Source organism: Rhinolophus sinicus, linkage group LG02 (genome assembly GCF_036562045.2).
Source record: "Rhinolophus sinicus isolate RSC01 linkage group LG02, ASM3656204v1, whole genome shotgun sequence".
Taxonomy (NCBI): Eukaryota; Metazoa; Chordata; class Mammalia; order Chiroptera; family Rhinolophidae; genus Rhinolophus; species Rhinolophus sinicus.
In genome coordinates this window covers 94,080,179-94,105,253 of record NC_133752.1, presented here as the reverse complement: position 1 = coordinate 94,105,253, position 25,075 = coordinate 94,080,179, and the positions used below count along the sequence as shown (strand labels likewise).

The following is a 25,075-nucleotide window of genomic DNA, read 5'->3' as shown; positions in this document are numbered from 1 at the left end:
CCTAAAAAGAGCTAAAAAAGTAAAACTCTTAGAAGGAAACATAGGTGTAAATCTTTATGACCTTGGATAGCAATGGATTCTTAGATATGACACCGAAAGCATGAGCAACAAAATAAATATTAGCTAAATTGGACCTCATCAAATTAAAAATTACTGTGAATCAAAGGACATTATCAAGAAAATGAAATAAAACCTACAGTGGGAGAAAATATTTGTAAATCATTTGTAAAAAAATGGGTCTAAAACATATACTTTGTACACCAATGTTCACAGCAGCATTATCCACAACAGCCAAAAGATTGAAACAATCCAAATGTCCTTCACCAAATAAAAGGATAAACAAAATGTGGTATACATACCGACACAAGGGAATATTATTCAGCCATAAAGAGAAATGAAGTACTAACATAGGCTGCAACACTGATGAAACTGAAAAACATTATGCTAGAAAGAAGATCATATGCTATGTGATTATAATTATGTAAAATATCCAGAACAGGTAAATCCACAGAGACAAACGTACATTGGTGGTTGCCAGGGGCTGGAGGAAGAAGGATGGAATGTGGAATTTCTAATTAAGGGTGCTTTCTATTCAGGTAATAAAAACATTCTGGAAATTGACAGTAGCTATTATACACAACATTGTGAAAGTAGTAAATGCCACTGAACTGTATACAGATGCTCTTAGACTTCCAATGGGGTCACATCCCTGTAAACCCATCACAAATTGGAAACATCTAGGTCAAAAATGCATTTAATACACCTAACCTAACAAACTTCATAGCTGAGCCTAGCCTACCTTAAACATGCTCAGAACACTTACATTAGCCTACAGTTGGGCAAAATCATGGAACACAATGTAGAGTATCGGTTATTCACCCTCCTGACCAAGTAGCTGACTGGAAGCTGCCGGCGGCTGCTGCTGCCCAGCATCACGCGAGCATCACACCAAACAAACATCTCTACCCCAGGGCAAAGATCGAAATTCAAAGTACTATTTCTACTGAATGCAGCAGATAGCTTTCGCAGCTCAATTAATTCAAACGTTATAAGTCAGGGACCACCTGTACCTAAAGATGCTTATTAGGTTGGTGCAAAAGTAATTGTGGTTTTTGCAATTATTTTTAACCTTTTAAACCGCAATTACTTTTGCACCAACAGTAATTTTATGCTATGTGAATTTTACCTCAATTTTAAGAGAAAAAAATACTTATCCTATCCTTCCTTCATAAACTGCACTTCAGGGTAACAAAATAGTTGATAAAGAAAAGGTTCTCTTTATAGAAGTAATCCCGCTAATACATAATGATAGAATTATCAATTTATTAAACCTCTATTTAATAAAATAATGGATCTATGTACTAATCAACATCTGCTAATATTACACACACAAAAAATCATATGCCTCCTGAAGGAAGTACACAACACTCTATGAAGTATTCTTGCCTGCCCCACAATAAACTGAATATGATCAAGCCTCTGCATACATTTAACTACTACTGGACAGAACATACATGGAACCAAGTTAATATGTTAAAACACAGACAGACACACACACACATCTAAGAGGCAATCAACAAAATCTACTGTGGGAAACTATACAGGGCAAATGATCCAGATTTTTCCATAAGCAAATTGACAAGAAAAAAAAAGGAGGGGGAGATTACAAAGAGTAAGAGATATATCAAGCAACTACAATTTTTTTAGGTATGATCAGATAGTTTTAAAATATCCATTTATGTTAGAGATGCTCACAGAATTCAAAATAATCAAAAGAATGGGGTAGGGAAGGATATAGATTAAAAAAAAAGACCAGCCATAACTTGATCACTATTAAAGCTAGGTATCTGGGGATTCTCTCTAGTTTTATGTATGCTTGAAATTTTTCCATAATAAAAGTGTTTTCTAAAAACATACCTGTAACATTTTACCACGCTAATATGTCTGATATGCATTCCCTCATTTTTATCCCTCCTACTTCTTGTTTTCAACCTGTCCCTCATCACCTCTCCCCTAAACTTACTGAAATAAAGCAGTCTTATCTTTGTGTAGTTTAAATTCTAACATCAGAACATAAAGCAAAAAATAAGTATAATCAAAACAATCCTTGAAAAATTCCTTAAAATTCCAATAAAAAAAGTATATTATGCTGTACATCATTTTGAATGTAAAACCCTGTTGGATTTTATACCGTTCTTCTAATTTTTCTGACAAATAATAATGTGTATCAATGGCCCTCAATTCATTTTAAAATTTCTTCTTCAAGAATGTAAGTCAGCCATCACACTACCTTTTGCCTGGCCCCCTCAGTAATATATTTTACATCTCTGTCAACAATGGAAGTTCACAAGGAATTTCCATATAGGTTTGTCTAGAGCATATGCTCAATGAGTAAAATGGCAGACTAAATTACCTCTATAATTCCAATTATTTCTTTTTCTATATCTCCCCCCACTGTCCCAGCCATATAGCTGATTTTCAAAAGTGTATTAAATGCACTTATGATCCAAATCTACTTTTGTTTTCAACAGTTGGTCTGGACTCATACCCATCTAATCCATTCAACTCAGTGCTGTCAGAGTGATCTTTCTAAAATAGAAACTTCATGTTATTCCTCAACTACAATAGCTCCCCACAATCAATAGGACCAAATCTTTAGTATGAGAAAAAAAGGGAGGGCAGGGACAGGGCAGGGGCTATGAAAGCAAAGCGATGGACAGGAGAGAGGGGAAGGGAAGAAAATCTTGTCTGTATCATTAGGTTCACCTCTCAGAAAGCCTTCCATTCAAACCTTACAGTCCAATTCCCGATCATTTTCAATTCTGATATACCTGTGTCTTTGTCACTTGCTTCTCCCTTTGCCTATAATACCCTACTTTTCACACACCAACCTATGTTAAAACACTTACTTTTAATAACTGAGAACTGTAGAAACGTTGAAATTGAAGAAAATTAAAAGTTGAGTTGAGAAAATCCTAATTCTGATTGCCAGGAGAAGAATACCTAAACTAAAACTTGGAGCATATTTTCCAGCATGATAGATAGGTATTAAATATTAAAAATTAGTATTACAAATATTGTATATCAGGAACATTGTGGGGTTCTGTTAACTAGTTTAGAAATATAATTAGCATTACTTTAGGAAAATGCATTCCAGATTCCCAAAATAACTTACAAATCAATTTTAGAATACAATTTAGTCAGAATTTTTTAAATACACATCAAATTTAGACTATAACAAAGACGGTAATTCCAATCAGTGAGGAAAAGATGAACTGTTCAATAAATGGTAAATGGACAAATGGTAACATTTCAGCACCTAGGAAAAAATAAGATTGGATCCATACCTCACATTGTATTACTTCGATACATTCCAAATATATCAAAGATTAAACTGTAAAAAAAAAACCCATACAAATACTAGAGGAAAATGTGAAAGAATTCCTTTATAACCTTGGAGTACGGAAAACCTTGCTAACTAATGGTTACAAAAGACAAAATTAGTAAATTCAACTAAAAAATAACCATGAAAGACAAGATTAGTAAATTCAACTAAAAAATAACCAAAGACTTCTGCATGGTAAAAAGCTCCATAAGCAAAGACTAACAACTGGGGAAAAAAAACTAGTTCAACTGATACCAACAAAAGCCTAATAACATGTGATGGACTCCTTTGAAAACTCCAATTAAAAAAAAGACCAGGGCCGGCCTGGTGGCTCAGGCGGTTAGAGCTCCGTGCTCCTAACTCCGAAGCCTGCCGGTTCAATTCCCACATGGGCCAGTGGGCTCCCAACCACAAGGTTGCCAGTTCAATTCCTCGAGTCCCGCAAGGGATGGTGGGCTCTGCCCCCAGCAACTAAGATTGAACACGGCACCTTGAGCTGAGCTGCCTCCCGGATGGCTCAGTTGTTGGTTGGAGCGCAGGCTCTCAACCACAAGGTTGCCAGTTCAATTCCTTGAGTCCCGCAAGGGATGGTGGGCAGCGCCCCCTGCAACTAAGATTGAACATGGCACCTTGAGCTGAGCTGCCGCTAAGCTCCCGGATGGCTCAGTTGGTTGGAGCATGGCCTCTCAACCACAAGGTTGCTGGTTCGACTCCCGCAAGGGATGGTGGGCTGTGCCCCCTGCAACTAGCAACGGCAACTGGACCTGGAGCTGAGCTGCGCCCTCCACAACTAAGACTGAAAGAACAACAACTTGAAGCTGAACAGAACCCTCCACAACTAAGATTGAAAGGACAACAACTTGACTTGGAGAAAAGTCCTGAAAGTGCACACTGTTCCCCAATAAAGTCCTGTTCCCCTTCCCCAATAAAATCTTTAAAAAAAAAAAAAAAGAAAAGAAAAGACCAACCGAACAGAAAAAGCAAATGAACAGACCACAGAAGAGAATATACAAATTGTTCTTAAAAACTAGAAAACATGCTCAGCTAAGACAAATACAAAATAACTGCTCAGCGATACCAATTTCCACCTACTGGATTACCAATGGTATGGAGAATAGCTTTTTTGTTCATTGTTGCTAGGAACATAAATTGGTGCAAGCACTAGGGAGAATAATTTGGGAGTATCTACCAAAATTAACTGCAAAATCCCTCTGACCCACCAGTTTCACTTCTGGGAATTAATAATCCTACAGATGTACTTGCATACAAGCAAAATAACATATACAAGCATTAGTCATAAAAGCAGAAGATTAGAGAAGTCCATCAACAGGTGACTGATTACATAACATGGTAAAAAAGAAAGCTCTATACTGATAATAGAGATAAATTGTTTTGTAAAAAAAATTAAGATGCAAGAATATGTATTCATCCATTTGTATAAAAATTAAGAGAAAATATTTGTCTATTCATATGTATTTGTGTACGCAAAAAAACTAGAAGGATATGCAAACAAGTAATAAAAGCAATTAGGTTGGTGGCAAGAAAGTTGTTGAGAAACTAGGCAGATGGTGGAAAGGAGGGTTAATATTTTTTTTACATTTTGGACAATGTGACTGTACAACATAGTCCAAACATTAAATTAATATATATAGTCAAAAACATTGTATTTTGTTCCTTTTCTCTACTCATGCCATTACTGTATACCATGCCAAAAATACTTTAGAATTGGCTGCCCAAAATGGAAGCATATACTAACAGTAGTTATACCTCTACTTTTTTGAGTTTCTTCATCAGTAAAACTTGATTATCACAGTGTGCTATGGTTTAATAAATTTATGCCTACATATTTAAAAATGGCACTGATCTATAAAGAAACAGACTTCTCTGAGTCTGTTTCAACTAAAAATTGAGATGAAATCTCGGCTGAAAATTGAGATGAAAATGAAATTAAAATACATAAAGGTCCTCAGGAAAGCATACCAAAACTTAGACAGAAGTCAGCATCTTTTTATCAAGCAAAAAGATCCTCAAGGGTGTTAAAATGAACATTCACTAGAAACATCATCTGTTCACCAATACACAAAAGAGAAAAAAAGAATCTAAAACAACAGATTATTCTAACTCTAACAAAAAAATAGAAAAGTGGCTTATGTTTTCAAAAATAATTTCTAATATAAGAAACTGTACCCAAAAACAAATCAAGATTTTCATTAAAAGTATGTGGGTCATTCTGCATTAAGAAAAAACAATGCTTAATTTTGTCCACAAAGTAGTAAAACTGTGTTTCAATAACAAAAGTATTCATAAATTATATCCATTGCTGGTAAAAAATATTTCGGTGATAAACACTATTTAATTTGATATAATATGAACCAACAAGTATTTTAAAATACTTCCCCACTCCAGCTTTCAATAAAATTTTTTTCAAGAATCTCTGCACTTACCCCCATTATCTGTTCTTTTTAAAGCTCCATCCTTATGAGGACACAGTTCACATCTCTATTAAAAAAAAAAAAAAGAAACAAAGAGATTTTTCAGATTACGAAAGCAAAACATCTTCCCTGTAACTTCAAAACTATTAAAACTGTGGGAACACCATTTGTACTAGTTGCCACCAAGAATAACATTTCAGAACATTCCTCACAAAGTCTTGACACAGGATCTTCCTCAGAGCAGCAGATAACTTTTAAAGAGTAAATTCTGCTTAACTTTTATATTCCTGCCATGATTTTTTAGCACTACATTAATAAAAACAGAAAGATTCTCTAAACATAGGACTGGGACACAGATTTTACCATTTGCCTCCCTCCCTTTACTTTCTACCTAGGATCAGCTAGGATTATTCTAGTCAATTAAGTTTGGTTTATCCAAAAAAGAGCCAAATTCAAAAATTCAGAATTTTGATTTAAGTGGGAAAGCATGATCTGACATGTGCTGACCTGCCTTCTGGAAGGAAGTAACTGCTCTAATTATTCTAGTTACTCTTATCAGTCACAAACAATGTTACTCAGAAGTAATTACGGATCCTGGTCCCTACCACTCCCCAATTTAAAACCAGAAATAAACATAGAGCCAGTACTAACATTTATTTTCACTATTGAAAAAAGGACAGATTACAATTATAAAAATAATAAACAGTAAGTTTCAATGGCACTGTCTTACTATGAAGTATATGGTCCTGGAGGTCACACTTGAGTATTTATTATTTGTACCCTACCATGCTCCCCAAAGAGCTTTTGCAGCATACAATATACTAATATGAATAAATTACAAAGGAAAACAAGAGCAGGAAATTAAGATAACGTAGTAAATAAATACAAAAACATAAGCCATATTTCTTGTCATTCAGTATTTCACTCTCCTGATTTTCCTCTTACCTCTTTGGCAGCACCTTTCTGCCCACCTTATCCAACTTTTAAATGTGGTAGTTCCTCAGGGCGCTTTGGCATAAGATGCCTTCTCATCTCATGTTAAATACTAAGCAATCTCATTCATTTTCCATATATCTATTACCAAATAAATTACTAGGATATGCCAGTGACTCCCAAATTTTACCTCCTATTCAGATCTGTCCTTGGATCCATAACAGGATCCATTCCTATTGTACACTGGCACTTTCAGCTCTATCCAAAACTTATGACAACACTTCACTCTTCCTGCAGTTTTCCCTATCTTCGTAACGATACTCTTCACCACATATTACTGCCCACACCTAGACATCATCTTTTGACAGCTTCACCCTAATACCTAACCTCATATTTAATCAATCACCACATTTTGGCCATTCTTCCTCCTAAATACAGTACTGGTGAAATTTGACTACCTCTCTCCATTTACACTAGTATTAGCCAACAGCAAGCCAACATCAGCTTTGAATAGGACCACTTCAGTGACCTTCAACTAAATAGTCTCCCCATATTCACTCTTACCTGACCCCCACTTCAAAAATGCAAGTCCAAATACATCATTTCCCCACTTACAACCCTTCAATGGTTTCCCTACAGGATCAACCCACAACTTTCTCTCTTTTCAACATTTTCACTCTCTGGGCAATAGTGCCTTTTCTTCTTTCAGTTCTGTAAATACTCCAAAGCTCATTCCTGCCTCACAGCCTTTAAATGTTCTTTTTACTCCATCTGAAATACTGTCCATCACTCCAACCCTCTTTCACAACTGAATAACTTCTATTCATCCCTCAGGTCCTTGCTTAAATCACTTCCTCAGAGGTTTCCCTAAATTCGTACTTTAGGTTAGGTGCCATATTATAATTACGTGTACTTTCCTTCTTGTCATATATTTCAAACACAATTAATTATTTATGCAATTATGTTTATCTCCTCTGCTAGGTTATAAACTCTATTTCGTGGCTGTAGCCCTAGTATCTATCACAGTCTCCAGACATGGTAACTCAAAATATATATGATGGATGGATGGAAGGAGCAAAAAAATACGAGCACACTTGCAAAAAGGCAGGCAATAATTTGGTTCTAAGTTATCCTTCACTCACAGATGGAAACACTATTAGTTGCATGATTTACCTTGTGGGAAAGAAAGAGTTGCTTGTAGACGTATAACTAAATCTAACATAAAGACTACAACCAGTGATAGATTACTATTTGGCATGATTAGGTGCAAGAGTAATTGTTGAGCAATTGGGGAAAAGAAAATTCAGAGACTCTTAAAAGTTACTGATCACTAATATAAATTCAAAATGTTTGAAAAACAATTTCAATATAAGAATTAATATTAAAATTAATTAGTAGTCAAATCTAAGACATTAAAAACTTCTATAAAAGAAAAACATTAGAATAGACAATTCAAAAACTTCTAATATTTTTAATTAAAATAGATGCAACAAATATATGAGAAAACATTTAGCCTCGCCTATATCCACAGAAATATGAATATAAAAATCACCAAAAAATCAAAGGCATTTTTGCCCACTAAATTAGTAAAGCTTTCCTTAAAAAACAATACCTAATACTCAGAACATTTATTTTCATGTACTGCTGATGGCACCAAATCAAATTCTTTTGGAGAGTAATTTAGCAATATGATTCAAGAAAAATACTGATTCTGTTACTTCACTTCTAGAGAGCCAAGGGAAATAATATGATGGAAATTGCATTTCTTAAGTACTGTGTCATTTTTATATCATTTATATACTATAATTTCAAGACATGACAAGAATGTGTACAAAAATATTTCATACGGGGGGCCGGCCCGGTGGTTCAGGCAGTTAGAACTCCATGCTCCTAACTCCGAAGGCTGCCAGTTCGATTCCCACATGGGCCAGTGGGCTCTCAACCACAAGGCTGTCGGTTCAATTCCTCGAGGTTCAATTCCTCGAGTCCCGCAAGGGATGGTGGGCAGCGACCCCTGCAACTAAGATTGAACACGGCACCTTGAGCTGAGCTGCCGTTGAGCTCCCGTATGGCTCAGATGGTTGGAGCGTGTCTTCTCAACCACAAGGTTGCCGGGTTTCGACTCCCGCAAGGGATGGTGGGCTGTGCCCCCTGCAACTAGCAATGGCAACTGGACCTGGAGCTGAGCTGCGCCCTCCACAACTAAGATTGAAAGGACAACAACTTGACTTGGAAAAAAAGGCCTGGAAGTACATACTGTTCCCCAATAAAGTCCTGTTCCCCTTCCCCAATTTAAAAAAAAAAAAAATTTCATACAGCTGTCTATAAAAATTTTGTCAAAAGTCTAACTGCATAACAATGAGGAATTAATGCTATATTCACAAAGATTTTAACTGAATTTAACAAATGCATAAAAGAAGACTAACAAAATATAACAGGATTGTGATGAGAATGGGAAGATGAGTAAATTAATTTCTTTATTCCGAAAAATACTTCATTTGTTTTATAATTTAAATTTTTATAGAGATACATTACTATATGCTAAGTAAAATACTCATTAAGTATGACTGTGTCTTCCCACTAAAGATAGAAATAGAATCTAGAAGACATGAGAGAAAAAAATTATTATAGAAAAAGGTTACATTATAATTAGAAGACTATACCCTAAGCTTAGGGAGAAAGGATCTGGTATGAGGGACCCCGGACAACAAAGACTCCAGATCCTATAGTAAACCGATTCACGCTGAAAAGTTTCACAGGGCAGGCTGAAGATATACAGGTTACTATTAGAATTACACAGATTCATTCTTATTTTACTAAGTGAGAGGTAGTGTTAAAAGGCACAAGTAAATCCTGTAAAATGGTACATAGATTATGAGGAGACAAAAAATATAAAATCATATTAAAGATCTCACCACATTTTACCAGTAAAAAACACCTTTTAATTGGAATGGCCCAAAGAAGTAAAGTTATACAAGGCGGTTCTTTCTTTTCTATATCATGTAGTATAGTAAGAAAGCATGCAACTATTTTCCATCTTTATACTGTAAACAACCATTTCTAAATATTTTTCTATTTTACATTGGATTCTTTTGCCAAAGGATAAAACTTACTATATACTTCACTAAGTCAAACTCACCCAAAATACTGACCTTTAAGAGGCTGTGGCTATGTAACAACGTATTCAGCTATACTGGTTTACCTAGACTATGATCACCATTATATTATAAAAAGCAACAAGATAATAACTGAAAATAGTATTACGTTAATAAGAAGAAGGACAAATTCAAGTTTTAAATTTGTTCTTCCTCACATAAAAGATATAATTGTGGCATGAAAAAGTACCTGCAGGATGAAACATTTACCATCATTTCTTTATTTAAGGAAAAGATAAACCTAAATTAACCTATATTTTCTTGTTTTAGAAAAACTCATGGCTGCTACACTAGAAATGAGCATCCATAGTGCCCAGGCTGTGATCTCCAAATAGCATTTCCCAAAGGAGCCAGGACTCCTAGGAAAAGTAATGATTCCTAGTCTAGGTCAAATAAGCCCCGAATACCTTTTTCTATCAGATAGCAAGAAAACTATAAAAGACTACATTAGTCATGTCAAAAGGACTTATGGGCCAACCTAACGAGGCTCTGATGAAATCACTTAAGGCCAATGAAGATAATAATTGCATCGAACTGAAACATACCAAATATTTTTAAATCCATAATAAAATGAACTTCTACTTCCAAAATGGCTAAGTATGCTTACAAGAGACAAACCCTTACACAGATAAGCAGCCAGATTCTGGTTTCCACCAGAAGTCAAAACTTGGAAGGGATGCTTTTAGCCTAAAGACGAGCTAGTCAGCCCATAATAAGATGGAAGAACCAGAAGATAAAAGTTCAGAGCAACCAGGAAAGTGACGTCTAAATCCGGAAGAGGAGAACCAGGGGGATGCTCCCAAATTTTATGTACAGAATGTGCCCAAATCTCTCATTGACCTTAAACCATTTATGCACAGGGCAGGCTAGAGTGCAGTTAAGGAAAAAAACAAAACGAAATGTAAGCAACTTCTCAAAATATACAATAGGCAGTTTGAATCCAACCAAATCAACTGCTGATAAAAACAATATCAATTTCTTCAAAGGAATATAATGGAATCTAGACTCCCCACATACAACACTCACAATGTCTAGGAAACGATCCAAGTTACTTGATCTATGAAGAAACAGGAAAATGTTAATCATGCTCAAGATAAAACACAATCAGTGAAGGTCAACCCTAAGATGACCCGGACATTGGAATTAGGCTTTAAAATAAATAGCTATTAGAGGGCAGCCAGTTAGCTCAGTTGGTTAGAAAGCAAGCTCTTAACAACAAGGTTGCCAGTTCGATTCCCACATGGGCCAGTGAGCTGCGCCCTCCACAACTAGATTGAAACAACTTGAGCTGAGCTGCCAACGGGTGGCTGGATGGCTCAGTTGGTTACAGCGCGAGCTCCTAACAGCAAGGATGCCAGTTCGATTCCCACATGGCATGGTGGGCTGCACCCTGTGCAACTAGACTGAAAACGGCGACTGGACTTGGAGCTGAGCTGCGCCCTCCACAACTAGATTGAAGGACAACAACTTGACTTGGAGCTGATGGGTCCTGGAAAAAACACAATTACCCAATTAAAAAAAAAAAGCTATTATAACTAAGTTGTATGAGGTAAATGAAAATGTACCTATAATAAGTGAAATAGGAGATCTCAATAGCAATAAAATAAAATAAAACCTATAAAAAGAACTAAACAAAAATTCTAAAAACTTAAAGGCACAATATGTAAAGTAAAAAAATTCACTGGATAGGTTTAACAATGGGATCAAGCTGACATGACAAAGGAAAGAGTCAATCAGCTCAAAGTAATAGTGAAAAAAATAAAAAGGGGTTCAAGGACCTACTGGACAGTATCAAGAGGTCTAATATGTGAATAAACTGAAGGTCTACAAAGGGGAGAGGGATATGAATATGAGAAATTGGCAGGAAAGAAAATTTTGAAGACATAATGGATGAAAACTTCCTCAACTTGAAGAAAGACAAATTTATGGATTCAGGAAGCTCAGTGGACCCCATGTAGCCAAACCGCTTGCTAAAAAGCAAAGGGAAAAGTCTTGAAGCAGCCAAGAGTAAATGACACATCAAATACAGGGAACAGTGACTGGATAAACGGCTAATTTTTTATCATAAACTACAGAAGACAAAATAGAACAAAACAACATCTTTACAGTGTTTGAAGAAAAAAAAACTCAATCCAGAATTCCACATCTAACTAATGTATCCTTCAAAAATGAAGGTGAAACAGATATTTTCAGACAAAAGAGAGCAAACAGAATTCATCACCAGCAAACATGAACTACAATAAGGTCTAAAAAAGTCTTCAATATGAAGGAAATGGTACTACATGAAAAATGCAAATCTTCAAGAAGCAAAGAGCACCACAAATGGTAAATATCTGGGTAAATACCAAAGACCTTTAGTTCTTATTCTTAAAAATACCTATTATTGAAAGCAAGAATTATAATATGTTCTTCTAGGATTTATCATACATATAGATGTAATACATATGACAATAGCATAACTGACAGCTGACAGGTGATGTAAAAGAATCTCTTAAGGATACAAGATTTTTACACTTTACAAGAAGTGGTATAGTATTAACTATAAGTGGAACACTATATAAGTAGACTGTAAAAAGGTAAAGAAATATATTGAAATTGCTAGAGGAATGCTAAGTAACCAATGCAAAAAGAAATAGCTTTACAAAAATGATATCAAAAATTCTTATCTACATGCAAAATATTATATAATTTCGTATTATATAAAAGTAACTTGAAATGGATCATATACTAAACATAAGAGTTAACACTATAAAATTCTAAGAATCAAACAGGAGTCAATCTTCATGACATAGGATTGAACAATGGTTTCTTAGACACACCAAAAGCAGAGGCAACAAAATAACAAATTAGAATTTACCAAACCTAAAAATTTTGCTACTGCAAATGAGTCAAGAAGGCCACCCACAAGAATCATGGACCTAGAGAACATTATGGTAAGTGAAATAAGTCAGAGAAAGACAAATACCATATGATCTCACTTATATGTGGAATCTAAAGAATAGAATAAATGAACGAACTAATCAGAAACAGTCTCAGAGATATAGAGAAAAACTGAGGGTTGCTAGATGGGGGGTGGGGATAAGGGGGAAGGTAAGGGGATTAGAAAACACAGTGGGTAACCACAAAATTGCCACGGGGTTACGAAAGTCAATTTGGGGAATGTAATAAATAATGTAAAGATTTTGTAGGGTATCCGATGGACACTTGTCTTATTAGACTGACCACTTCAGGGATGGTGTAGATGCCTGATCACTGCGCTGCACAGGTGAAGCTGAAGTTGAGTAATAATGAATGTCAACTAGAATTATATATATGTATGTATATATACATATATACACACACACACACACACACATACATATATATATAGTCAGAAGAAGCAGAGTACAGCATAAGGGATAGAGTCAGTGGAAATGTAATGGCTGTGTGAGATGTCAGAGGGGTAGTAGATTGGGGAGGGGGGTTATCACTCTGTGAGGGGTGTAAATGATGTCTAACTATTACAGTGTTTTGTACACATGAAACAAACAAACAAATAAATAAATAAAAGACCATCCACAGAATGGAAGAAATATTTACAAGTCACATATCTGATAAGGGACTTATATCCAGAGTATATAAAGAGCCCTACAACACAATAATAAAGATACATAACCAATTAAAAATTGTGCCAAGGATCTAAACAGACATTTCTCCAGAGAAAACATCAATGACCAAAACAAGCACATGAAAAGATGTTTAACACCACTAGTCATTTAGGAAATACAAATCAACACCATGAGGAGATACCACTAGGATGGCTAAAATAGAAAAGAGAATAGATATACATATCCTGTTGGCAAGGATATGAAGAAATTATATATATTGCTGATGAAATGTAAAATGATATAGTTGTTTTGGCAGTTCTTCAAATGGTTAAACATAGTTATTACATGGTTCAAAAATTCCATACCCCAAAAAAATAAAAACATACATCTACATAAAAATCTGAACAGAAATGTTCTTTTTTTTGTACACAAATGTTCTTAACAGCATTATTCATAATAGTCAAAATGTAAATACGACCTTAATGTTCATCAACTAATGAATGAGTAAATAAAATGTGGTATATCTAGACAATGGAATGTTATCCAACAATAAAAAGAAATAAAGCTCTGATACATGCTACAACATAAGTGAACCTTAAAAAGATTATGCTAAGAGAAAAAAGCCACTCACAAAATACCACATATTGTATGATTCCATTTATATGAAATGTCTAGAATAGAGACGGAAAGTAGATTCGTGGTTTCCAGGGATTGGAGAGGTTGGGTAATGGGTAGTAGCTGCTAATGGGCAGAGCTTTTTTTGAGGCGATGAAAATGTTCTAAAATTGATTATGGTTATGGTTGTACAATTCTGTGAATATACCAAAAAAAAACACTGAATTGTACACTTTATATGGCTGAACTATGTGATATGTGAACTTTACCATTACAACTGTTTTTTTAATATTAATTTTCAAATATATTAAAAAGAAAAAGACGCAGAAAATACTTACTAAAATGGTAGACCTAAATCCAATCATACAATTACATTAAATCTTGAGAACAAACTTAAGAGACTCATAATGATAAGCATCAAATAATGAAGACATAATAGTCATAAAAGTGTACCTAGTAACAATGCTTCAAACTGAGGCAAAGCTATCAAAAGTAAAGGGATAAATACACAAATCCACATAGTAAGATATTTTAACATCTCTGTCTCAGTAATCTGTCTCTAGTTTTGTCCAAAACAAGACCCCCCAAAAAAAATCAATAAACACATGGCTAACCTAAGCAATACTATAATATAAATAACTACACACATTCTTTTCAGGTGAACATGGTACATTCCCCATGAAAGACCATATACAACACATACACAAAACGAGACACAATGAATTTAATATGGCTGAAATCATAGAGAATATGTTCCGACCACATTAGAAAACAACAAGTGTTAAATTAATGATCTAAGATCCCACCTAAAGAACCTATAAAAGTACAAAATAAACCCAGAGTAAGTAGAAGAAAGGAAATAGTAAAGATAAGAAGCAGAAAAAAATGAAATAGAAAAGAAACAACAGAGAAAATTTAAAGTCAAAGTTAAATCCTTTGGAAACATCAACAAAGTTGATAAAACTCTAGCTAAAACTGATTTTTAAAACATACACAAATTACCAATGTCGAGAATAAGGAAGGAATTATCACTACAGAACCCACAGGTATTAAAGGGATAAGATTATTAATAAGTTTATGCTAACCAAATTAACAACATGGATGAAATGGAAAACTTCCTTGAAAAATACAACTTACCAAAACTGACAAGATGAAACAGAAAGTTAGAAGAACCCTTTCAGTTGAATTCATTATCAAAATCCTTCCCCAAAATAGAACTCTAGGCTCAGATTTTTCACTGGTAAGTAAATTCCTTCAAATCACCCAGGAAGAAACAGCATCTCACACAAACACTTTCAGAAAATAGAGAACCTTTCCAAAATAATTTTCAAGTTCAGCATGAATAATACTAACGAATGTACCAATAATACTGAAAAGAAGCTAAAAAAAACCCAAAAAACTACAGACTAACATCCCTCATGTACGTAAGATGCAAAATATTTAATAAACTATCCAGCAATATATAAAAAGGATAATACACCATGACCAAGTGAAGTTTATCCCAGAAATACTAGGTTGATGTAACATTTGAAAATAAAACAATGAAATTCACCATATTAATTTTTTTAAGTATACCATATAATCATCTCAACAGATACAGAAAAAATATGACAAAAAATATCCATTCATGCTATAAATTGCCAGAAAACTAGGAGATCTTACTCAACCTGTATATTAATCATATCTTTTCATTCTGATTTTTGGTACTTTGGGGCCTTGCAGACTCTAGAGGGACTGCCCCTCCCAACACTGGCTAATTCCTGGAGATAGCAAACAACTACCCAGCTAGCTTTCATATGCAAACCAACCAACCCAGAGCCCACACCCCAAACCATTTTTATCTGTTTTATACTCCAGCCATTATATTCTCCTGCCCTAATCACCCCAGGGCTACTAGGTACCAGACAACTAGGGAAAGTCGTTGTGCCCCAAAGTCCCTGAAGTAATTCAAACTAGATAATCCTAAACCTGATAACCATTCCTTACCCACGGAAACCAAAATAATGGCTCTTGCCTTTACTTTTTTCCCTTTTGGCTCCCTTCGCCTCCCAACTTACCCTGGTGCTTACCCATGTGGCTCCCTATGTCTTGGTGGACCTCTTCCTCTGGGGCTCTGTGAGTGTAACAAACTATCTTTTCAATGGCAGTCCTCTCCTGATCTAGTAACCTGGACTGCCCTACTCAAATAATAATAAAACCAATATTTTAAAACAAGCTGGTAACAGTCATCAATTAAAAAAAAATCCTACTGCTGACATCATAATTAATGATATAAAACTGAATGGCTTCCCCAGTGAATGGGAACAAGATTTAAGTATATGCAATAAAAGAAAATTAAAAAGAACACTAATTGGAAACAGGTAAAGTTTTACGACATGATCATCTACTAGAAAAGTCTAATTACCTACCAAAAATCGCATAGAATTAATGTGAGTTAAGTAAGGTTTCAAAACACACATCAATATACATAAGGCAATTCTAGTTCCATATACTAAGAACAAATAATTAAAAATTAAATTATTTATAATACCACTTACAATCGCATAAAATATTGAAAAATAAAAATAACTTTAAAAACTAAAGACACGCAAGACCACAAAATACTGCTCAGAAAAAAACAAAGATGACCTAAATAAATGGAGAGATATACCATGCTAATGAATAGGAAGACTCAACATTGTTAACATGTCAATTCTCCTCAAATTGATCTATAGATTGAAAGCAATTGCAATTACAATCCCATCAGCCTTTTTGGAGAAATGGAAAAACTAACATTAAAATTTATATGGAAATACTAAAGACTTAGATTTATGCAAAACAATCTTGAAAAAGATGAAAAATGTTGAAGGACTTGCAAATCTGACTTCAAGACTTATTATACAGTTACAAATAATCAAAATAGTAAATGATACAAGGATAGACAAATACATCAGTGAAACAGAAAAAAGATTCCTTAAATAGAGCTCACTTATGCAACCATGTTATGATTCATGAAGCAATTCAGTGAAGAAAGGAGACTTTTCAACAAATAGTGCAGAAACAACTGGGTACCCATATGCAAAAAATAAAACCTACAAAACTTATTTTGAGATACATCATAGGCCTAAATATAAATTAGCAAAAACAAAAAGTTTTAGAAGAAACAAAGGAAATTACCTTCATGACTTCAGGGTTAGGCAAAAGTGTCTTAGCTCACAGTAAGCAATAACTATAAAAGAAAAAACTGATAAATTAGACTTCATCAGACTTAAATATTTCTGCTCATCAAAAGGCACAATTAAGAAAATAAATAGGAAACCACAGACTTGGAGAAAGTACTTACAAAATATTTATCTCACAAAGGACAGGTATATCCAGGACATATAAGGACCTTCTCAAATGCAAAAATAAATAAATAAATAAAAATAAAATAGATGAACAAACAGAATTAAGAAAAAACACAAGAAGAAAAAGAAGGAAACGGGGTAAAGGTTTGAACAAACTCTTCGTAAGAGAAAATACATGGTCAATAAGCAAATTAAAATGTGCTCAATGTCACTAGTTATTATGAAAATGCAAAATAAAACCACAATGATACCACTTTCAGTCAAGACGGAGTAAAAGGGACCAGATTTAGCCTTCTTCATGAAATAATAAAAACCTAACGAAACGTATGAAACAACAGCACTAAAGATTTTGGACAACAAGTAATGAAAGACAGTGATCCCTGGAAGACAAGAAACAAATGACATGAGCCATACATTTGCCCAGCTTACTGCCTTGAGAGTTTCCAGGTGGTGGAACAGGGAGAAGGAACCCAGGCAAAGCCTGTCTCCCCAAGTTGAGGAAATGGAGCTGCGAATCCAAGGAACCCAAGGTGGCTAGAGCTCACAAGGGAGACCAGCACTGAGTAGAGAGCTGGGGAGAGAGAGAAACATGAAGAGATCTACAGAGGCTTATCCTAGAATATGTTGAATAACTAATCAGCATGTGCACGTAGGAGAACTATTCAAGGCCAAGGACAGAATCACCAAAAGATTTAGAAGTAACAGCACCCAGAACTCACACGAGGATCTAAATAATACCTGTTCCCAAAAGCCAGAATAGAACACCTAATAATTCATATCATATCGGAGTGCTAAGAAGGGTAATGCCTCAGAAGGAGGGAAAAATTAACCCTAAACATAGCTTTGGTCCACCCAAATAAAACATAAAAGCAAAACCCAAAAGGAACAAACTGTTTTCTAGTAACTTAACCATGTCACAAAACAAAGTCCAAAAATATTTTTAGGCATACGAAAAGGAGAGAACCTAACAAGATAAAATTCACAGTGACTGAAAGTCAATAAAAACTTACAAGACATATACAGATGCAAGAAATACACCCCAAAATAAAACAAAAACTAGTCAAAACAGTCTTAAAATGACATAGATAACAGAATTATTACCCATCATTAAGAAAATTATTATGAATACATTCCATGTGTTCAAGAAGCTAAAGGAAACATTAAACACGTTAATTAGAAACATGTTAAACATGTTAATTAAACATGTTAATTATCAAAGAATAAAAAAATTTGAACATTTAAAGATGAAAATTACAAAGTCTACGATGAAAAACATACTATATGAGATTTACAGCACATGAAACCAAGTAATAGTTACTAACCAAAACGAAACAGAGAAAAAAATACTTTAAAAAATGAACAAAGCATAACTTAGCTTTGTTGTAATTGGAGCCACAGAGGAAACAAACACATAAAAAAAAATCTGAAGAAATAATGTCAATAATTTGCCACATTTGATGATAATTATAAACACATAAAACAAAGTACTCATTAAATACCAAGCAACAGAAACATGAATAAATGCAAACCAAAACATCATGATCAAACTGCCTAAAACTAGAGATAAAGAAAAAAAAAATCTCTAAAAAGCAGCCAGAGAAAAAGGTCATGTTACATACTACAAAGTCAAAAGAAAACTGAAATGGTTGTATTAATATCGTATAAAGTAAACTTGAAAAATCAACAGTATTATCAAAAAAGGATCATTTTATAAAGATAAAGGGTTTAACTCAAGATATAAAAATTCTAAACATTTATTCACCTAACACATAAAGTAAAAATAACAACTACAAGAAGAAATTTAAAAACCCACAATTACATATAGATATTTCAACAAACCTCTTTCAATAATTGATAGAACCAGTAGACAAAAAAATCAGTAAAGATTCAGAAGCCCTGAACCATACTATCAACCAGAATAACAACAAAGTTGTTAAGTAACATTTATAGGACACTCTACACAAACTAGCACAATATACATTCTGTTAAAGAACATATGGAATATTCACCAAGGCAGATCATATTCAGTCCATGAAACAAGTCTTAAATTTTTTTTTTAACTTTTAAGTCATACAAAGAATTTTCTCTGACCCCAACGCAATTAATTTAGAAATCAATGTAAAATCCCCCAATATTTAGAATCTAAATCTACTTCTAAAGTAACCAATGGGTCAAAGTAGAAATCAAAAGAGAAAAGAGAAAGTATTTTTATATGAATGAAAATGAAAATAAAACTAACCAAGATTTGCAGAAGGAAGTTAAAACAATAATTGAGAAATTTATAGCACTACATGACTATATTAGAAAAGAAACAACTCAATGACTTCACCTTGCACCTTAAGAAACTAGAAGAGAAAAATAAAGATCAGATCAAAAATCAATGAAACAGAAAATAGAAAAACAGAGTAAAAACTCAATGAAATCAAAGGCTAGACTTCATTTCTGAGAGGATGGAGCAGATGTAACTTTTCTCTATTCCTAAACAAAACCTATGACCATTATAAGTAAAAAACATTCTAAGAGGTGGTAAGAAGGCAAATTAGCTAGGGACCACAGAACTCAAGGAACAACACAGCAGTGAGAGTCCTGAGTTTTCTTTTTGCCTAATTATACCCTACTCTTGGAATGCAAGTAGTCAGCAACCCGAAAGTATCAACAAGCACAGACCAAAAAGAGGCCAACAAAAGGCTTCTTTGTCTAGACAAAGGACTGCGAAGGGGGCACGTCAACTAGAAAGAAAACTTTGTAGACAGTAGCTCCTCTACTCCAGCAAAATATCACAGAAAAGAACTGACCCTACCTACTCCTGCAATGGTCAAGTAGGGAACCTAGACATCCACCCTCGTGAAACTATGAGTCATCCCAAGACTCCCACTGTGGTCGTGTAGGAGTAGGTAGGGAATCAGAACTTTCATCCTCACTGGCTGGTAATGAGAACCTCCCCCCATGGTGTCAATAGAGACAACCTGGTGTCAACAGAGGCAAGCATGGACTTCCACCTCCGTCTGACTGTAAAGAGAGAACCCAACCTGTCCCGGCTGGGGTGATCTCAGAGAAGGTCTAGCAGAGTCAGGACTTTCACCAACACACAGCGGTAAATGAGATCAGGTAGGGAGCCATAACTCCCAACTCTGCTCAGCAATAACAAGAGGCAACAGAGGCAGTGGGAAACTTAAACTTCAACGCCTACCTGGCATAAGGAGATATCACCCACATGCTTCCCTTGTTAGACAAGTGTCAAAGAAAGCCAACTGAAACAGGTTTATATTAGATGCCAAGTCCCAAAAATGTTCAGGTTCAATCAAAAATCATTTGTCATACTTAGAACCAGAAAGATCTCCAACTGAACAAAAAAAGACAATCAGACGACAACACTGAGATATTTGTAATTTTAACATCTGACAGAGATGTTAGACTTATGTGATAAGATTTTAAAGCAGCCACAATAAAAGTGATTCAACGAGCAATTATGAACACAGAAATGAAAAACAGAAAGCCTTAGCAAAAAATTAAAGACAAAGAAGAACCAAATGGAAATTTTAGAACTGAAAAATACAAGCAAAACAAATAACTCAATGAATGACCTCAACAGAAGAATAAAGGAAAGAGAGGTAAAGAATCAGTGAACTAGAAAACATAGCAATGTTTTACCTAAACAAGAGATAAAACAGACTGAAAAAAAAATGAACAGAGCCTTACAAGACTAAAACAGAAAAGCAGCCATGAAAGTTGAAAGTAGAAATAAAGCAGGACTGAAAAAGTACTCAAATAAATAATAGCTGAAAAATTCCCAAATTTGGCAAGACATAAAACTACAGATTCAAGAATCTGAACAAATTTCAAACAAAGTAATTCCAGCGACATCCACTTGTAAACACACCCTAATTAAACTTCTGAAATCCAAAGACAAGGACAGTATCTTGAATGCACCCAAAGAAAAACAATACTTTATAAAAGAAAAATAATTTGAATGAGAGCAGATTTCTCACCAGAAACCACAGAGGCCTGAAGGAAGTGGCACAATAATGAAAGAGGAAGCCTTAAGGAAAATGAAAAAAATATACTGAACTGAATGAAAATGAAAATACAACATACTAAAATTTGTAGGACACAGCTGAAACAGTGATAAGAGGGAAATTTATAAAAATGTACAGAAAAGTTTCAAATCAATAATCTAAACTTCCACCCCAAGAATCAAAAAAAGAATAAAATAAAGGCAAAGCAAGCAGAAGGAAGGAAAAAATAAATACAAGAGCCGAAATCAATGAAATTTAAAATAAGAAAAATCAACAAAACAAAGAGCTGGTTCTTTGAAAAGATCAATAAAATTGATAAGCCTCTAGCAACACTGACAAAGGAAAAAAGGAAAAGAAAAATGAGCAGTGTCAGGAATGAAACAGGGTATCACTGCCGATCCTGCGGACATCAAAATAGTAAGGTAATGCTGCCAACACCTTCACACACAAATATCTGACAGTGTAAACAAAATGGATCCCTTCCTCAAAAATCAAAAATACTCTAACTCATCAATTATGAAACTGATCATTTGAATAGCTCTAAAACTATTTTAAAATTTTAATTTGCACTTTTAAAATTACCAAAAAAAGAAATATGAAGGCCCAGGCCGTTTCACTGGAGAACTGTACCAATCGTTTAAAAAAGAGTTAACACCAGTTTTATGCAATCTATCCAGAAAAATAGAAAAGAAGGGAGCATTTCCCAACTCATTTTATGAAGCTAGTATTACTCCAATACCAAAAGCAGACAAACCGAGAAGAAAAAACCTACCAACCAACATCTCTCATGAACAGATACAAAAATCATTAACAGGGGCCGGCCCGGTGCCTCAGGCGGTTGGAGCACGGTACTCCTGGTCCAAAGGCTGCCGGTTTGATTCCCATATGGGCCAGTGGGCTCTCAACCACAAGATTGCAGGTTCGAGTCCCACAGAGGATGGTGGGCTGCGCCCCCTGCAGCTGGCAGCGGACCTGGAACTGGGCTGCGCCCTCCACAACTAAGATTGAGGGAGCAACAACTTGACTTGGGAAGGGTCCTGGAAGTGTGCACTGTTCCCCAATAAAGTCCCATTCCCTTTCCCCAATAAAAATCTTTAAAAAAAAAAGTTTAAAAAAAATCATTAACAAAATATAAATAGAATCCCTTAACATATAAAAAGAATTGTTTGCCATGATCAGGTGGTGCTTACTCCAAAGGCAGGGCAAATATTCAAAATCAATTAATGTAATCTACCAGTTTGACAGGGTAAAAAAAAAAAAAATGACATAAATTGATGTACAAAAAGTACTTGACAAAATTCAGCACCCAATCCTGATAATCAGAAAAAAGCTAAAAAAAAAAAAAATAAGAATAGAATATAGGTAAACTCAAATATATGGTGATGGAAGGAGAACTGACTCTGGGTGGTGAACACAAGGTGAGATACAGATGATGTAATACAGAATTGTACACTTGAAATCTATGTAACTTTAACAATTGTCACCCCAATAAACGTTAATTAAAATTTTTTAAAAAAAAGAATACAGGTAAACTTCCTCAAGTTCATACAGAACATTGACAAAAAAACTACAGCTAACATCCTACTTAAATGTTTTTCATCACTGAGTGAATATTTTCCCCCTAAGGTCAAAAAACAAGACAAGTATGTTCACTCTCACCAATCTTAATCAAGATGGTGCTAAACTTTCTAGCCAGAACAATTAGGCAAGCATAAAAGGCAGACAAAATGAGAAGAAATAAAAACAACCCTATTGGCAGATGACACAATTACTTGCGTTAAAAATCCCAAGGAACCTATTACAAAAACCCTAGAACTAATAAGTGAATTCAGCAAGGTTGCAAGATGCAACATAAATATAAAACTCAACTGTTATTTCCATTACAGGTAACCCCCGTATAGCACAGTTGTTGGGTACCTTTAAAATGCAGTGTTATGTGAATCCGTGTTATACGAAACAAAGAACTAGTACAAAAAAGGGGGTTAGGTTCCAAAAATTAAAAAGCATACTATTTTATTTTCATAATTAAGAGAAATATCTCTATTAAAGCAATTTTCACCAAAAATATAACATATTAATATGTATTAAATGATGTTTTCTTCGTCATCACTACTAAGCACCATTAACTGAGGGCATTTTCTTTTTGACACGGTATCTTCATCCTCTGAACTTTGTTCAGCATTATCTTGACTTCTAGTCTGTACTTTTGCAAAAAATCTGTTATTTTAGATTGCTTGCTTTTAGCTGAGAGACGGTTATATGGTGCTAAGCACTTGTGAAGTTCTGTCTTAAACTTTGTGCTTCTTTCAGTGGAAAGATCTTCATTCAGGAAATTCTGCAGTCAAATCTGATACGACATCCACACTCGAATGAAAAATTTCAAATGAGGTATCTTTTGCTCTTAAAAGCTTTTATTACGCTCCGTGTTGTTCGGGGATTTCTCTAATTCTCAAACCGTGTTAGAGTGAAATTGTGTTCTAGGATGCCGTGTTGTACGAGGGTTTTCCCCAACTCGTGTTATAGAAGTGCCATGTTATACAGGGGTTACCTGAACTACTAATAAATACATGGGCACCAAAATTAAACATACAATACTCACTGTATGTCAACTGTAATTGAAAAATAAAAAAATTATGAGAAAAAGAAAAATACACATAAAGTCCTATTTACAATTGTTTCCCCAAAAATTAAACACTTAGGTCTAAGTCCACAAAACATGTACAGAACTTATATGCTGGAAAATACACAAATATGACAAAAGAAATTTAAAAAGATCTAAATAAATGGAAGCACATAGCATGTTCATGGATTAGAAGGCTCAACGTAGTAAAGAAGTCAATTCTCCACAAACTGATAGGTAATCTGAATGAATACCTATCAAAATTCTAGTAAGAGTTCTGGATAGATACAGTCAGGTTATTCTAAAATATAGGTATTTTTTAACACCAATAACACAAAGGAACTAGATGTTTTTTAAAACCAGTAACAAGAGGAACTAGATAACCAAAATGATTTTGAAAAAGAATAAAGTAGAATGAATCATCTACTTAATTTCAAGAATTATTACTGTGTTTCCCCGAAAACAAGACCTAGCCGGACCATCAGCTCTAATGCATCTTTTGGAGCAAAAATTAACATAAGACCTGGTATTATATTATAGCATAGCATATCATATTATTTAAGACCCAGTATTATATTATATATTATATTATATTATACCTGGTCTTATATTAAAATAAGACCAGGTCTTATATTAAAATAAGACCAGGTCTTATATTAATTTTTGCTCCAAAAGACGCATTAGAGCTGATGGTCTGGCTAGGTGTTATTTTGGGGGAAACACGGTATATAGCTATAGTAACTAAAACAGTGTCATACTGCCAGAGAGATAGACACATAGATAAATGGCACAGAACAGAAAACCCAGATATATACTCAAACAAAGACGCCCAGCTGTACAAAAGTGCAAGAGTAATTTTTCAACAAATGGCATTGGAGCATCTAGACAGCCATAGGCAACAAAAAATTAAAAATAAAAACAGAAAACCTTCAACCTGAGTCTCACACCTTCTATAAAAATTATCTCAAAATGAATCACAAATTTAAATGTAAAGCATAAAACTTTT

At 34.5% G+C, this 25,075-nt stretch overlaps 1 protein-coding gene across 21 annotated transcripts in view; it reads right to left on the bottom strand.

The window, feature by feature from the left end:
• Window positions 1-25,075, bottom strand: part of MLLT10 (MLLT10 histone lysine methyltransferase DOT1L cofactor) — a 198,267-nt gene that overhangs the window by 146,938 nt on the left and 26,254 nt on the right. For 18 of the 21 annotated variants that reach the window (XM_074324864.1, XM_074324863.1, XM_019755986.2 and 15 more), the window contains one exon: window positions 5,830-5,884. The exons of 1 other annotated variant lie outside the window; for it this stretch is intronic. In XM_074324864.1, the coding sequence (XP_074180965.1) occupies window positions 5,830-5,884 (55 nt within the window). Of the gene's footprint in view, window positions 1-5,829; window positions 5,885-17,263; window positions 17,316-17,847; window positions 18,005-25,075 lie in introns of all 21 variants that reach the window. 2 more of the 21 variants (XM_019755993.2, XM_019755992.2) reach the window with 2 other exon arrangements.